General features: G+C 39.6%; 1 protein-coding gene across 6 annotated transcripts in view; it reads left to right on the forward strand.

Annotated features, from left to right (window-relative positions):
• MYO1E (myosin IE) overlaps positions 1-15,034 on the forward strand; it is a 90,224-nt gene that overhangs the window by 32,753 nt on the left and 42,437 nt on the right. For 5 of the 6 annotated variants that reach the window (XM_080396580.1, XM_080396584.1, XM_080396583.1 and 2 more), the window contains 6 exons: positions 1,198-1,287; positions 2,208-2,302; positions 9,799-9,886; positions 11,490-11,579; positions 12,561-12,692; positions 14,109-14,243. In XM_080396580.1, the coding sequence (XP_080252706.1) occupies positions 1,198-1,287; positions 2,208-2,302; positions 9,799-9,886; positions 11,490-11,579; positions 12,561-12,692; positions 14,109-14,243 (630 nt within the window). Of the gene's footprint in view, positions 1-1,197; positions 1,288-2,207; positions 2,303-8,468; positions 8,531-9,798; positions 9,887-11,489; positions 11,580-12,560; positions 12,693-14,108; positions 14,244-15,034 lie in introns of those variants that run through there. The other variant, XM_080396585.1, reaches the window with a different exon arrangement.

Here is a 15,034-nt window from a genome sequence, read left to right on the forward strand (position 1 = left end):
TAGAGATTACCGAATCGTCCCAGAAAATGCTGGTATTGTTTACCAACAGAAAACTAACTTTGGCTGTTTATAGTGACACAGTGAATGCTTGGTCTGTTATATTCGAGACCCAGATGTTGTCACTCTTCTTTGAATTAAATTTAAAAAATTATGAATAAAGCATTGCAAATTGTGAATACAGGAATTATGTTCACTGAGTTACACTGCTTCTCTAACATGTTCCCATTTTGTGCTGCGGCACTACAATAGGAGATTCTTAACGCTGGATAATCCAGTGGGATAAATTGTTAATTTTCCTACTTTTGTATGGAAAGCTTAGATAGGAAGTTTGCCTGTGAACAATTCCAGACAGTTAAATGAAACCTGCAGTACAACGTTTTGGTTTCATTGATGTGGGCACACTGCTAACTCCCAGCTCAGTGCACCAGTCCTGCCTGTAAAGGAGTATCAGTTGCTTCATATCTGTATACTGCGATTATCATTCCAGAGGTTTCTAAAGTATTCTGTAAATGTAGGTACATGTGCATCAGGACGCGGAATGGTGAAATACTGACATGCACAATGTTGCAAAAAAGCTTTTCTGGGACTAATAATAACTTGAAACTGAGTGTCTCTTACAGGGCAGCCTGCAGGATAAGGCTCCTGGGGCTGTTAATAGTTACACTCATAAAATGACACCACATACTGAATTACCGAATTCCCTTAGCTCCCCCGCTAGTACACGCAGCTGAGTAATTGTCCAGTTTAGCTCAGTAGTGGCTGTTCCATCCGACTGTGCATGCTCAGCACTATCTCGGTGAGATCACGGTGTGTCACTATACTTTACAAAGGTCAAAACAATCTTTTCTAATACTGATAATACGACCTCCGTTACAAAGGAGTAAACCAGTTCAAATATGCCATTTCCTCTCTGTATTTTTATTAAAGATGTGTCATGTTTGGGCCGCTAATACACGTTTCTATACTTAGCTTGTCCTGAAATAAATATTTTGATAATATGAAAGTATCCCATTGAATTATATATTTATTTTCTTGTAAGTCTGCTACTTTCATTTTTATTAAGAATTGTTGTAAGCTGTGGGGTTTTTTTTACTATTATTTGAAGCTGTGTAATAGATGGAAAAGTTAAGTGGCAGTCACTAGGGTTAAGATAATACTTCTTGAAACTATAGTTACCTTAACTTCTTCCGATTACAGACATATATTGGCTCTGTATTAATCTCTGTGAATCCTTTCAAGCAAATGCCATATTTTGGGGAAAAAGAAATTGAAATGTACCAAGGAGCAGTAAGTAAAGCAGTCTGAAATGTATTGCAGTGTTCAGGGACATGCAAATACTATTCTACACAGTTAAACTCTTGGAAGCATTTGTTTCTGGGTTTTGGTAGCGTTGTACCGATCTGGGAGAGCTAGGCCGATATCCATTAGCATATATTGAGTCTTCAAATTGAATTCCCTGGATTTCATATGGAATATGCCATATGAAAATACTTGTATTGATTAACTGTAATCCAGGGTTCCTCCGGGACACATCCCTCCTCCTGCAAAGGCAGGTTCTATGCTATTGTATGCTTCAAGTGTGCTGCACGATACAGAATAGCCATTAGGGGTTTGGAGGTTAGCATCTGAGAACTCTGAAACGGGGCAAGAACAACCAAAAAGTCTGAGATGCCAAAATCAGATACCACTTTTGAAAATACAGCTTGAGGAGTGAGTCAGCACGGGAACATTAGGGACTTAAAATTCCATTTTCTGCTCTGCTCGAGTTGGGCATGTCCATGGGTTTGGGAAACTGTTCGTTTTGAATGGACTCAGTGGAGGAATATGAGACGTACAGCACCAGGCGCTGGGCAGTGGTTTAGGTAGTTTATTGTTAGCATATGACCACTGGTGGGATAGGCTTAAATTATGTGAGTTTCTCTTGGACAAGTAAAATATTTCAAGCACAGACCGTTTTTGGAACAGGGTGTTTATGATAGTTCAGGAGAAAATTATGGATGAGAGAAAGATCAGTAACAAAACCCAGAGACTTCAGTTTTGTTTTTATTAAATGAACAAAAAAATTCCTGGGGAAAATTCAGTAGAAAGTGGAATTCGGAATTGTTTTTCCAGGAAAATAATCCTTCCAATTTAAATAAAAATTTATATTGCTCATTCTGCATTGTTTAATGCTGTGTTGAAAAATTATTCTCTATTCCCCCTCCCAGGCACAATATGAAAACCCACCACATATTTACGCTCTTGCGGACAGCATGTACAGAAACATGATTATTGACAGAGAAAATCAGTGTGTTATTATTAGGTAAGAAAAAGATCTGTAAAATAATATTTTATCATCTTCTTTTGGTGTTTTAACTTCAAGAAGCAAAAAAATTTATTTTTTATTGTATAAATAAAAATATTCTTTGTCCATGACCACTGAACATTTTGGGGTTTTTTAGGATAGCTAAGTACTTTCCTGCTCTCTCTCTTGTTATCCTGATGATAGCTTAACCACACGAAATCTCTTTTTCACATAGCTAGCTTCATGCCCAATACCAAAACTGCAGGAGCTTGAATGACTCCACGAGGGAGGTGGATTAACAACTACAGCATCCGCAGATACCGTTAAATCCAACGTTCTCACATTGACTGCGTTTACCATGCTCTGCTTTTGTGCTGTTTCTTTTCTTTCCCCTGTTAAAAAGAAATGTACTTTTGTTCCTTTTTGAGTTTTGCTTGCATTTGGTCAGAAGCAGGAGAGGAGAGATACTGGAAAATTAATTTTGTCTTCACTGTTAATCTATTTCCGTTATTTGGCTGAGGCAATTCACTGAAGAATTATTACTGAACTTTTTAAATGACAGGCATTACTTAAGTCACAATCAAAGTGAGATTTGGTGTCCTCACCTGGGGGTTTATAGATGATGTGTGACCAAAGGAGGTGCACAGAGAGCAGGAACCACAGGGTGCTGGAGCTGGTACATGGTACCTCTTCTGACTTTCCTTCTTCCATAGAAAATTCCAAGGGTTCACTGTAGCTCACCTGGAACTGTACTTTACCTGCGGCAGTGGTCTCCACAGTGGGGTGCGTGCATCACAGGGGCTGTGCAGCGGAATCCATTGGGATATGGGAAGAAAATATTAGACCTTCAGTAGTAGGTGTATGTAATTTATAAATCGATAAATGCGTACATTGGGAATGTGAGCTCAGACTTTTTTTTTTTTTTTTAATGAAGGTGTGTGTGATCAGAAGCATTTCACTGGCCTATGAGTGTTTCTCAAGAGCTAGGGAAAAGAAAGAGGAGCAGAAGAAAAAATGATTTGAAGGGAAACTTACATTGTTTTATTAATAACAGCTTTTCTTAAGCTTTCCATCATGTCTCTGTGGAACATGCTGAGAGGCAGCACTATGAATTTAACTGCTGTTGAATTTAACAAAAGGGAGATTTCAAGACAATGTTTTCTTTGTCTGGGGGAGGCCCCTCTGTTCTTTTCCCTGGGGTGGCTGTGTGCCCTGCAATGATCCCATCAGATGCCTTATAACTCGGTGGGCTCAATCCCTTAGACTGGAACCTGCCAGGAAATGGTGGATGGTCACTAATGCTTAAGCTTAAATGCCCTTGCACCAGCCACTTAACGAATTTGTTGTTGTCACAGGATTGTTATAAAGAACTGGGCTTAGTGTGCGGGTCTTGCATGTGGTGGTGCTCCATGTGTGCCTGTTCCTGTACCCTGCTGAATGATCCAGTGTGAAAACAGATTTCATAGCAACATATCTCACTGATGAGCTGTCCTGAAAGCTTGTGAGGAATAATTGTTGGAAAGTTACATTCACTGTTTTGTTTCTTTGAATCTGTGCCTGGAAGTCCTCCAGGCGGAGCTTTCCTGGGGAGGTGCTGCGGTGGGAAAGTGCATAGGTGTGTCCCTCTCGGTGTCAGCAAGGTGTGTGTAGGTAGGTGGGACCCCTGGATTTTGCATGTAGGAAGGTCACCCAGGCGTTAGCAGTTTCCTGCTGAGCTGTACCCCTGGGAGGACGTCCCTGTTCCACAGCCCCTGGCTGCAGCTTGGTGTATATCTGAACTGTTCCCTGGGCAAAAATCCTCCCTTTTGGAAACCCAATGCCTGTTGCCGTGCTGAAGTTACTAGTCCCATTTAGTCAAACTCAGACCCATTAGGAATGGGTAAAATGGGGATTTATTTTGCTTTTTGAACAAAGTAACATCCCAGAGCCTGGGATGTTTCAGTGTAGCTAAATTTATAGAGAAAAACTTTAAACGGTGGTGAACTATAATTAAAACCAGTTTTGATCCATTGATAATGCCCCAAAGTGCAATGATTGCAAGGGTCATGTTTTCAGAGAGCCAAGATGCAGATCGGAGATGCAGACTTACAGGTTTAAATTCACATTCTTGTGAATGATAAATGTGTACATGCACATTCTTGTGAATGATACATTCTTGTGAATGATTCATTCTTGTGAATTCTTGTGCTTGAATGATAGACAAGGTGCTCTTCAGAGTATCTGCATCGTGTATGTGCAGTGTGTTTTCTCTCAGTGTGTGCACAACCTATTCAAAATCTGCTGGAGTTAATTGAAATCTACTGCAAACCCGAAACAAGAAAAATTGTGTTTGCCAGGGACATTTCAGAGAATTCCTCTTCCTTTTTACACATGTATTTTTCCCATGATTATTCTTGATACAAACACTGTAAAACCTGCAGACTAGACTTACAGGTAGTTTTCATGATGGTATTTGATTTTTTTGGGGGGGACACTTATAAATTATTTTATGAAGTAACTCCGGTATTCACAAAATTGGTTTTGTTTGGTTGGTATTTTAATCCTTTTAACCACATTTCCTTTTTAACTGTTTAGACACAGCCTGTATTTTCTGATTTCAGTGTCATTGCTATTTCTAATGACTGGAGCTGGCTTCAGAATGAAGTTTCTTGAAGTTTGGAGTTTGTTTCCCTATGTTTTATTTCATAGATGAGAAGGCACTGAATTTGCTGGCAGACTAGATGATGGTCTCAAGATGCTGCAGCTCTTGAGTGAAATGAATGTTCTAGCTAGCTTCATGTCTAACAAGCACACCATCCATCAGTTTCACTTAACAGCTGCCAAGGACTTTGCCATTTCTGCCCCTAAATTGGCGATTCTCAATAAACTGAGATATAGGTCTGTCTGTCATCAGCTCCACAGAAGTCTGCTGAACCTAAGCAATTCCAAATGAACCTCTGCATTTCAGTGAACCCTAGTTTTTTCCATAAAAATTTGTCCTGTGGAAAATGAGTGGCAATAATAATGTGGTTATTATGAGGTGCCTGTTTGCTTCTCTGCTTCACAACTAGTTTGGATTTGGAGTGACTTCACTGAAGAGCCCTGGTGGAACAGAAGGAGCAGAGCAAGGTAGTACAAAACCAAACCCAGGTTTTACCTTCTTTGCCCCCCTCAAGATGGCAGATTTCCCCCCTAAAGAAAGGTCTGCAAAGAAGGAAGGTAAGAAATATGGTGTAGACTGCACTGGTTTGCCGTCAGATTAAAAAGGCTACGTCTGGTGCATGTGGAGTCTGAGGAGTGGAGACATGGGCTGGTGGGGCAGGGGCTGGTGCACACCTCCGTCTTCTGCAGCACCTGGTTTGGGCAACTGTGGCATCTGCCTCCGGACCTGGGAGGGGACATGTGTTCTTAAGGAGATGAGACATGCCCTTCCAGCAGGCGAAGGAAGGTCCTGCGGTGTCCTGCTGTAGTGAGGACCCTCTGTGTGTCTGTGTGAGGATCACACGCCCTTTTGCTGTAACGTTGAATTCCAGAATTCCAAATAATGCATTTAGACACCAATAGAAAAAGCTTATCCTCTTCAAAAACTCAGTGAACAAACAAGGAAAGCAGATCCAAAAGAAAATACAGTTCTCTGAAAGGCTCAATAGATAGCAACCAAGAATAATCTTTTCTGGGATAATAATTTAAAAAGAAATAAAACTGTTACCAAACAACTTCTGCAGGGACGGGGAAGCCTGTTTCATTAGCGGAGTAGTTGCAGCATAGATGCATATGTGTTAAGAAAATGACATGTACACGTGTGTTAATTACAGCTGAGGAGCCACGAGCTATTTGGAAGGGCTGTTCCCAGCGCAAACAGGGAGGGTACGGGTGGCTGGATTCTGCGGGTGCTGAGCGCGGGTGCGAGGAGGGAGCAGCACCCCGCCGCCTGCCCTCCTTCCAGCGGGCAGGATTGCAGAGCTTACGCGTATGAGCAACGTAGTTACGCTGGAGTTGGAGTTCTCGTTAAGCTTAGGTGTTACTGAGGCGTGATATTTAATTGAAGCCTCTGTTGAACCAAGCTTATAAACGGCTGCTGCAGCAGCCTGTCGCCTCCTTCCTCGCCTGGAACGGCGGCTCTTCCAAGCTACCAACAGGGAGTTGTCCCATCAAGATTTTAATTACGAAGGGTTGTCTGTTGCAGCTTGTAATTCCTTCTGGACCGTCACTGTCCTTTAATTAAGAGAGGGGAGGTAATGATTAGTATTTTTATATTATGTAGCAATAAATGTGTTTCTTCGGAGCGTTCTTAAGGTTTTTACCTTTCTATAAAGTTGAGGACTTTATTTTCCCATTCTTCCAGTGATCTCTGCCGGGAGATGTTGCAGTTGTTTTAGAGCAGTTTTTCAGTCCCCCTTGTCTGTAATTTTAGTTTACATTTTACATCAATGTGGCAGCCTTTGTGTACAGTAAAGCCATGCATGATGACTGCATACCTCAAAAGACTTATCTTTTATATCTTAAATACTACAAGTATACATTAATGGAAGCCCATTTACCACCACCCCTGTTTTTAGTGAACAGCTCATGTTTATCTTAAGTCTGTTAAGTTCAAAATTTAATATGAGATTTCAGTCAGCTTCTGTATCTCAGCTTTCCAGAAGACTCAAATGACTGATCGTTCTAAAACATCTGTACAGAATCTAATTGGAAATGCAGCTGAATTTTAATGGGGAAGTGGTAGAAGCATAAGCCTAATGCAGGAAGAAGTTAGGTAAAAGCTCTGATTCAGAAGGGAAAAATATTTCACCGAAGTTATGCTACTGAGTTTTCTCTGAACATAATTAGAGAAAGTAAATTTTCTACATAAACAAACCAGAAAGCTTATCTAAAAGCATCAGAATGTTTTTCATATGCAATGTTCTTTACTGGCAGATCCAGGAGTTCTTCATAAACATTTGTTATTAAAATTTCTACATTGTCCTGGTGATGAAGTATTGTATTGTTCTACAGCCAGGAATACTGCATAAAATATCATTCAGAAAATCAATTTTAGAGAGGAGGGGTGAGGCTATGTTTTGGATCTTGCTTCTCTGCTCTAATCATTGATTATATTGCACCTGGGAAGGAAGGAGCAAAAAATTTTCCCTCTGCATTTGTAGTCTTATTCTGACTTCAGCTAAGCGCTAATTGACTTTGCTGAACAAAATGCCACTTCTAGAGTACCAAATAATGCTAGAAGAAACAATACATCTTTCAAAGCATTATCTTTTTTTTGTTAGTGATTGGGGCTGTATAACGTTTCTATTTTTAGTAAGAGAAGTCTCTGAGAAAACTGTCAGTACCACAGTCCACCTACTTTAAGCCATTACAATCATTCTTTCAACCTTTAAAACCCTCCATCTTTCAATGTACTTAAAAGTACCAAGCTAGAAAATGATTCTTACATCTTCTTAAAATAGTTCTAATAGCAGCAGAGCAGTAGGATGTATGTGAAAAAGCTCCTGTATGGGAGCCACTTGGCAGGAATGCCGCGGTTTCCCTCTTAGAGCTGACTACCTGAGCTTTAGGGAGGGCAAGGTGCCATCCCATCGGATGACGTTACTTGGGTTCATCAATATGCATCATCCTGTTTTATTGTAGTATAATTGGAGCAATTTACTGGCCTCTGATCAATAAAAGCATAAAAATGAAAAAAGTGCATGCATGCGTAGATCTACAGCAAACTGAAAGGCAGTCTTTTGGCCAAATTAATTTAGTATGAAGGACCACTTATATCGGAGCAGAGACTAACAATAAAATGGAACCATATTCCTCCAGGTCAATTCCCGTGGCAGACGCTACGGAATGAGGAATATAAGCCACACTTAATCTGAGCAAAGAGGAGAAGGATAATGTGTGCATCAGAGAAAATGTTGCAGAAATGTGTTACATTTTTACTGTGTGGTAAATAATACCTGATCAAATTTATTCGGTGTTGGCTCCAGATCCTCCTCTGCATTCAGCTGACGACTGTATATGTAAACTCAAGAGTACAATTTGGTTTCAATTGATTTGTCTGTGTTGTTTTACAACAGGATGAGCAGATGTTGAAGAAATGTTATTTTAATTATTGAACTATTGCTGATTTGAACTTATAAACACAGTTTACCATCCTGCAGACTCCCTCTGTCCAGTGGATGTAGTAGATACCAATAATATGGGCTTTCTTTTTGCTGCTTAGGAGAAGATGACTCTGAATCATGAAAATCATGGTCCGCACTTCAGAGATGAGATGATCAAAAAGTACTTTTCCACCTTTTCAAATTCCCTGTAAAACTGCAGTCAGGAGAAGACAAAAGCATGAACACGGGGGTGGGGGAAGCCGTTCGGTATTTTTGTGCTGTTTGGAAGCTTTAAAGATATTTGCAGCTTGGCAGTTTGGGGAGCTTTTTTAGAATTAAGCCTTTGGAAGTGTCTCCATTACTCATGCCGATAAGGAGCTCTGAGCTGCTGTTCTCGGCAGGTCCTTCTCCTGTGCAGGACATGCTGATGTTTCTCTGGCAAATGGAGCTAAAAGATGTGCATTTGATCTGGATCCAGGAACAAGTAGGCGCAGGATGAAAGAGTCAACAACATTCACTGAAATTATTCAGGAGCTTAAAGATAGCACAGATCTTCACACAAGGAAAAAAACTGAGATATCTTTATGACATCGAACCAACATCTGTGTGTTGGGTTTTTGGTATTGGCGTAGCTGTCCAGGTCAGGGTAAATTCACTAAGGTCAAAATTGACTTACACCAAGCTGTGTGTAAATCTGGAGGAATTCTGTTGAAGTATTCTTTACGGTATGAAGTAAAGCGTGAGGTTGGATTGTCTGGCATGCCTCTCTGTTTTCCCTCTGGAGAAGCTTACTAATTGCCAAAAGCAAATCTACTGATGTTGTAAGCATTCACCATTGAAATGCAATATTATAATGGAAGGAAGGAATTGTGAAAGCTAGTATGGAATATTAAGATTTCATGTACCCTGTGTCAAGAGGCATAGGAAGAGGAAAGTAGTTCTTCCGTCATTCAGGATGTGATTAATAAGGTCTCATTATTTCATTCAGGAACACCTAAAACAAAAGGCTCCTGAACTGAAGAAGGTATCTGGCATGGCATTCAAAGCTTGGATTTTTTGAATGAGTTTGTGTGTTAGGATCTGAAATCCCACTAAATTTAAATGGGAATTGAGTTCTTAACACACTTGTTCTCTTTAGAGCTTCTTGGTTTAATTATATTTATTTCTCAGTTTACATAGTTTTCTAACTTTGAAGTCCCATAGAGATTATGGTGTGCATGCGAGATGGTGTATTCAAGATAATTTATTCATAAACGTATCCAAGTACCATGCTACAATACTATATCACAGTCTATATATTAAAGCTTACTTGATGTAAATATGGTGTATAAGTATTATTATGCATTGTTAAGGTACCTAGTCTTAGTTGAACAAGATAAACCTCAAATTACTCCATCCTAGAGTTACTTAAAAACTAACAGGTAGATTTTTGTGTTCCTTTTTTCATAGTGGGGAAAGTGGTGCTGGGAAGACCGTAGCTGCTAAATACATCATGAGCTATATCTCCAAAATTTCAGGAGGTGGCCCTAAAGTACAGGTGAGTTGATATAGGGTAATATTGAAACATAAACATAGTCTAAAGATTTCCCTCAGAGGTAGAATGACAAAGACGTGTCTTGGCAGACGCCAGCAGCCCAGAGGCATTCCGCTGGGGAAGCTCGTGGGTGAGCAGAAATACGTACAAGCCCTCAACTTGTATTGAGAAGCCACTGAAGGGACGGCGAACTGCTCACTCACAGATTGCTGGGCTGCCTCTGGGATGGAAAATCCACAGACCCAGAATCATCTCTGCTAAAAGTTTTGTAGCTTTCATGTTGGATTATGCTTACAATATTTATTTATATTTTTTTTTAAGTGCAGGGGGTAAAAGGTACTTTAATTGCTGTTCTTAACCAGATTAAGAAAACAGCCAGTTTCCTTTTGGTAGATGTGTGGGGGTTTTTTCTCCTGTGTTGGCATTCTGTTGAAAACTGAACTGGCTTTTTGGGGTTTTATTACTTCCATTGAGTTTCTGATTTGTATGCATATGTCAGAGAGCCAACAGCAGGAACATCATCTTGTTTGACGAGGTTATCTATTAGAGTATCTGAAAGCTAGCTGAAACAGCAAAGGGTTGCTTTTGTTAATAGCTGTACTATGGAGGTCTGCTCTATTTATCAAAACCTATTAACTAAAGCTAATTGAGTGAATTAGCCATAAAAAGGCCCTAAACGATGTTACATTCATTGACTGACAGGCAGTAGTGGGTAGGCAGTAGCAGCTTTTACCAGTGTGCTCTTTTGGAGTGCTTATTGGTTTTTTTTGCTTTATTGCAGTCTGATGTTGAGTGTATTCTTTCTGTTTAGTTTTGCACAGCAGTGATACTGGGAACACTGCAGAAAATAATTCAGTAACCAAGAGAACGATGCAGAGAAAGTGTGCATTGTTTTATTTTTGGAATAAATATAATACTTTATAAATAAATACTTTGTTTTATTTAAGAGTCCAGCTTTTTGTACAGAATTAAAAAAATATTCTTAGTGATTATTAAGTAACAGTTGAGGAAGTTGTTAAGTTACCTTGAGCATTTCTTTTGAAATAAAATTCTACCTTCTTTTCACAACCTGGCATGCATTGGGTTTGTTCCAAAGCTAGTATCTTGTCCGTGTAGTAACAAACTTTATTGCTTTCTAGGACAGCTAGATAGCAGCAGCATTGATCCTGAAACAGGTTGCTTAAGTGCTTCCAGGTTCCTAAATTTCATGCTGCTCTGACTTCATTGGTTGTGGTTCCAGACCCCTCAAAACACTTAAATGCTCATGTGTAAGAAGGAAATTGTTTAAAATCAAGTTGATGGAAAAAACAGATCAATTTATTGGTTGTGTTCCTTGGCAGAACAGTGGACAGAAGGTCTAGCTTTTAGCCTCAGGCATTTTGTTCAATTTTGTAGGATTTTCTTCAAGAAATAGGAACTAGAAGCTCTGAATTCTAATACAGAATTAGATTCTATACCTTACTTGATCAAGAGGATTTCTTACAGATGCAGGCTTTCTTGCTTTTTTAATATGTAATTTAGGTGTCATGGTGTTTTAGAAAGTCTGTAAGAACTTCAAAAATGTCTATTTCTGAATCTCTATTTCTCTTGTTTCCTAAAATTTTAGCATGTTAAAGATATTATTCTGCAGTCCAACCCTTTACTTGAGGCCTTTGGGAATGCAAAAACTGTACGGAACAACAACTCCAGCAGATTTGTAAGTCCTTCTGCCTTAGAGGTTACTTTATTCTTTGAACTTCTGTGCTGTTACAGAGACAGTATTCAGGAGTATAATATAAATTGTCTACAGATGACATAAATCTAAATAAAATATAAAGAGTGTTTTAAAACATAAGGTATGTGTTGAGAGGTCTCTCTCATTCTGTATAGGTTACACATTTGTTTCTCTTAGAGTATATACTGGTCACTGTTTATTTATAAGTTGTTCAGTCTGCAAGAAAACAGCTTTTCAGCAAAAAAGTGGCCAGTTTTTCAAATCTGTATATTATATACAGTAATACATGTTTAAAAAAATATAAAATAAAAAAAAAATTGATAGCTTTCTTAAAAATAGACTAAACCATCCTTAGGAGTTGTTTGATGGAAATGTCTTTACTAATATGTACAGGAAGTAGGCAGGAATTATTTTCAATCTGTCATTATAAAATAGTCAAGATAATCCTGCTAAATGACTGTTCACTAGAAAAGATACTGCAGGTTCTGTTTTTAAAAGTTACACATAGGCTTTACAAATTGGAGATTTGTTCCTCAGCCAATGTGAGTGCTAATGCAGTTCGTGTCTCCCTGAGTGGAAAAGATGATTGCTTTACCTTGCCTCCAAGCAGAACGCTGTGTTTGCTGTCGTTCGTAAATCTGTGAAATGTTCTTCCTGTAGAGGTGAGCCTTATGGCTTCCTTTATCCTAAGGGTCTCAGCAGTGAAAAGAAGCCACCGACTTCCCCTCTACACTTGCGTTAACACATGACATATTATCCTGAATCTAGTGTGGTGTTAAGTGCAGAAAGAAAGAAGGAAACGTGATAGTTCAGGAATCTAAGCTTAGGTTATACCTTGAGGCAGCTGTGTCGCTGCATCCATGAAGATTAATATCCCCGTAACCTTCCTTGAGATATGGTACAAGTGCCTGATTTCAGCTTTGTATTTACTAATCCTTCAACACCTTAAATTATTTATTGCAGGGGAAATACTTTGAAATCCAGTTTAGCCCAGGTGGAGAACCAGATGGAGGGAAAATCTCCAACTTCCTACTGGAAAAATCTCGAGTTGTGATGAGGAATCCTGGAGAGAGGAGTTTCCACATTTTTTACCAGGTCAGAAGTGTATATAGTTCCTTTCTGAGTTACTTAAAATATCTGGTTCCCTTTTGGTTGAAAAGTCATTCTCGACACAGTGAGGTTACTGAACACATACTCCAGAAGTAATCTGGATCTCACTGGGCAGCTTGATAGGGTGTTAAGGCTCCATCTAACGTAAACCCACCTAGCCGCCTTTCAGCTCCAGAACAGAAGTACTTCAATAAAGGCCTTGCTTGAAATTCACTGGGAACTCCCATATGGAAAAGTCCAGAAAATAACAGAAAAATGAGAACCTTCCAACAGATCTCTTTTTAAACTGGCCTGTATAATTGTACCTTCTGCTTTGGAATTCCATAGCACAGCTGTGAAAGAGAGCTTTGATTCTTGGTTAAGTTTTCTAGGACGTTTAAGATACTTATTTGTTGAATCCTGCAAGCATCCTCGCTTGGTTTTGTGTTTCAAAAAGGCTTTTCTGGCCTTCACCAGTCCTTGACATGCGAGTTGCTTATCTGCTAAGTGCCATTGATCACCCTGCACAAAACTAGAGTAAGGACAGTGCGCTGTCGTGACGGTCAGCAGCTCCACGTGGCGTGGAAGTACCATTGCCAGGATGCACAGTGGAGCTGGAGCTGCTCCAGGAGCTGTGTGTTCCCTTCCGAGGTGTATGAACAATTTGCACTGTCCTGCTGATTTTCCTCTGTGGCTTGGAGAGGCTTTTTCACCCAGGAGCTGAAAGACTATGGGGTGTTGAGTATCCTCTTCTGAGATTAGTTTGTTCATTCCTTCCTGTTGCAGCCCTCTCTGGGCACGACGGCGTAGACTTTGCGTAGGCCTGGGCAGCCTCTCCTCTGGCTTCACAGGGAGCACAGGAACCTTTTTTTTAACTACTCTCTTATTTATTCTTGGCCTTGTTGGCCTAGATGATGTAAAGAGGTGTGACTTGAGCCATGCATCAAATAACATAGTATTGGAGCAGTGCAAAACTTGCTTAATATATGCCATGGCGGGCATAAAGGATGCTTGGCCTCACAATTAAGGCTACGAGTACTGCATTCTTAGTATGTTCTTTCAGCTCTGCCTGCCTTTCAGTAGGCACAGAAAACATGCTGTTCCTGAGGATTTAATAAATGCATTGCAGAACAGAGAACCCACTTTGCCTTATCATTATGAGGTAAAGATAACGAAAGGCATTCAAAGCACTGTCTTTGCTTTTTATTAGATGTAGAAGTTAGAACTGAAACACACCTGGGAATGGGAATCTGGTCTTTTGGGTTAAACAATTCCCAGAACACAGGAAGGACACGTACCTGGCACGGTGCTATATACAGCCATACCTCTCCCAGTAACTTCAGGCTCAGTCAGTTTCTGAACTGCTTCATCTCTGCTGAAGATCTTTGTATGATGCCTAATTTGGGGATTTTTATTCTGCAGCTAATTGAAGGGGCCTCCTTGGAACAAAAAAGCAGTCTTGGCATTACCAGTATGGACTACTATTACTACCTGAGTCTCTCTGGGTCCTACAAAGTTGATGACATCAATGACAAATCAGATTTCCAAGAAACACTGGTGAGTTTTTTACTCTGATTTGCACAGTGGTGGAGTTATCTTTATGTCATTGCCCATTTGTAGCAAAGACATTGATGTATTAATATGGGAATGAGAAACTAATGCAGATATAACTTATTTTAATGGTATTTTACCCTAAGGAGGAGGTATGTTACTCTGAAGCGGTCCTATACTGCAGCCTAAGAATCCTGGCAAGATACTTTTCTAGAAAGGAGTTTTGTTTTCTGTTTTTTCTTTTTTCAGAACGGTACAAATTTAATGAAATTTTATTGAGTGCAGAAAATCTGCAGTAGGAAAAATGTGAAAATGCAAGCACAGTGAGGAACTTCCATTAGAGGAAAATATAAAAGTGTGCCCTGTTTTAGCTGAATTCTTAGCAGTGACTGATCTCCTGTGCATATTTGAAACAGTGCAACTGAAAGGCTGGAGAAAGGGACTGAGAATCATGGATTGTAGAGCGCTTTATCCAGTGCTGTTGCCAATTCATTGTGTGACCTTTAAGTCATGTCAACTTTCTGGTCTCCTGTTATTAGAAATGTAATATTTAAAATAAGCATATTAACACATCTCCTTATTTATATATGTAGCACATTTAAAGGCCTAAAAAAATATTAAAAATTAAATAATTACTGTCGTATTCTAGCTAATCTGATATTTTAGGAAAACAGTTGAGCAGACATTCTATAAGTTACCATGTGCTCTAGACTCCAAAACCCAATGTTGTTTGGATTATTTTCTAGTAAGTGGCTGAAATTCACAGTTTAAGCCAGACAGACTGTGCTGCTTTTCAG

Source organism: Falco punctatus (genome assembly GCF_963210335.1).
Source record: "Falco punctatus genome assembly, chromosome: 7".
NCBI classification, from domain to species: Eukaryota; Metazoa; Chordata; class Aves; order Falconiformes; family Falconidae; genus Falco; species Falco punctatus.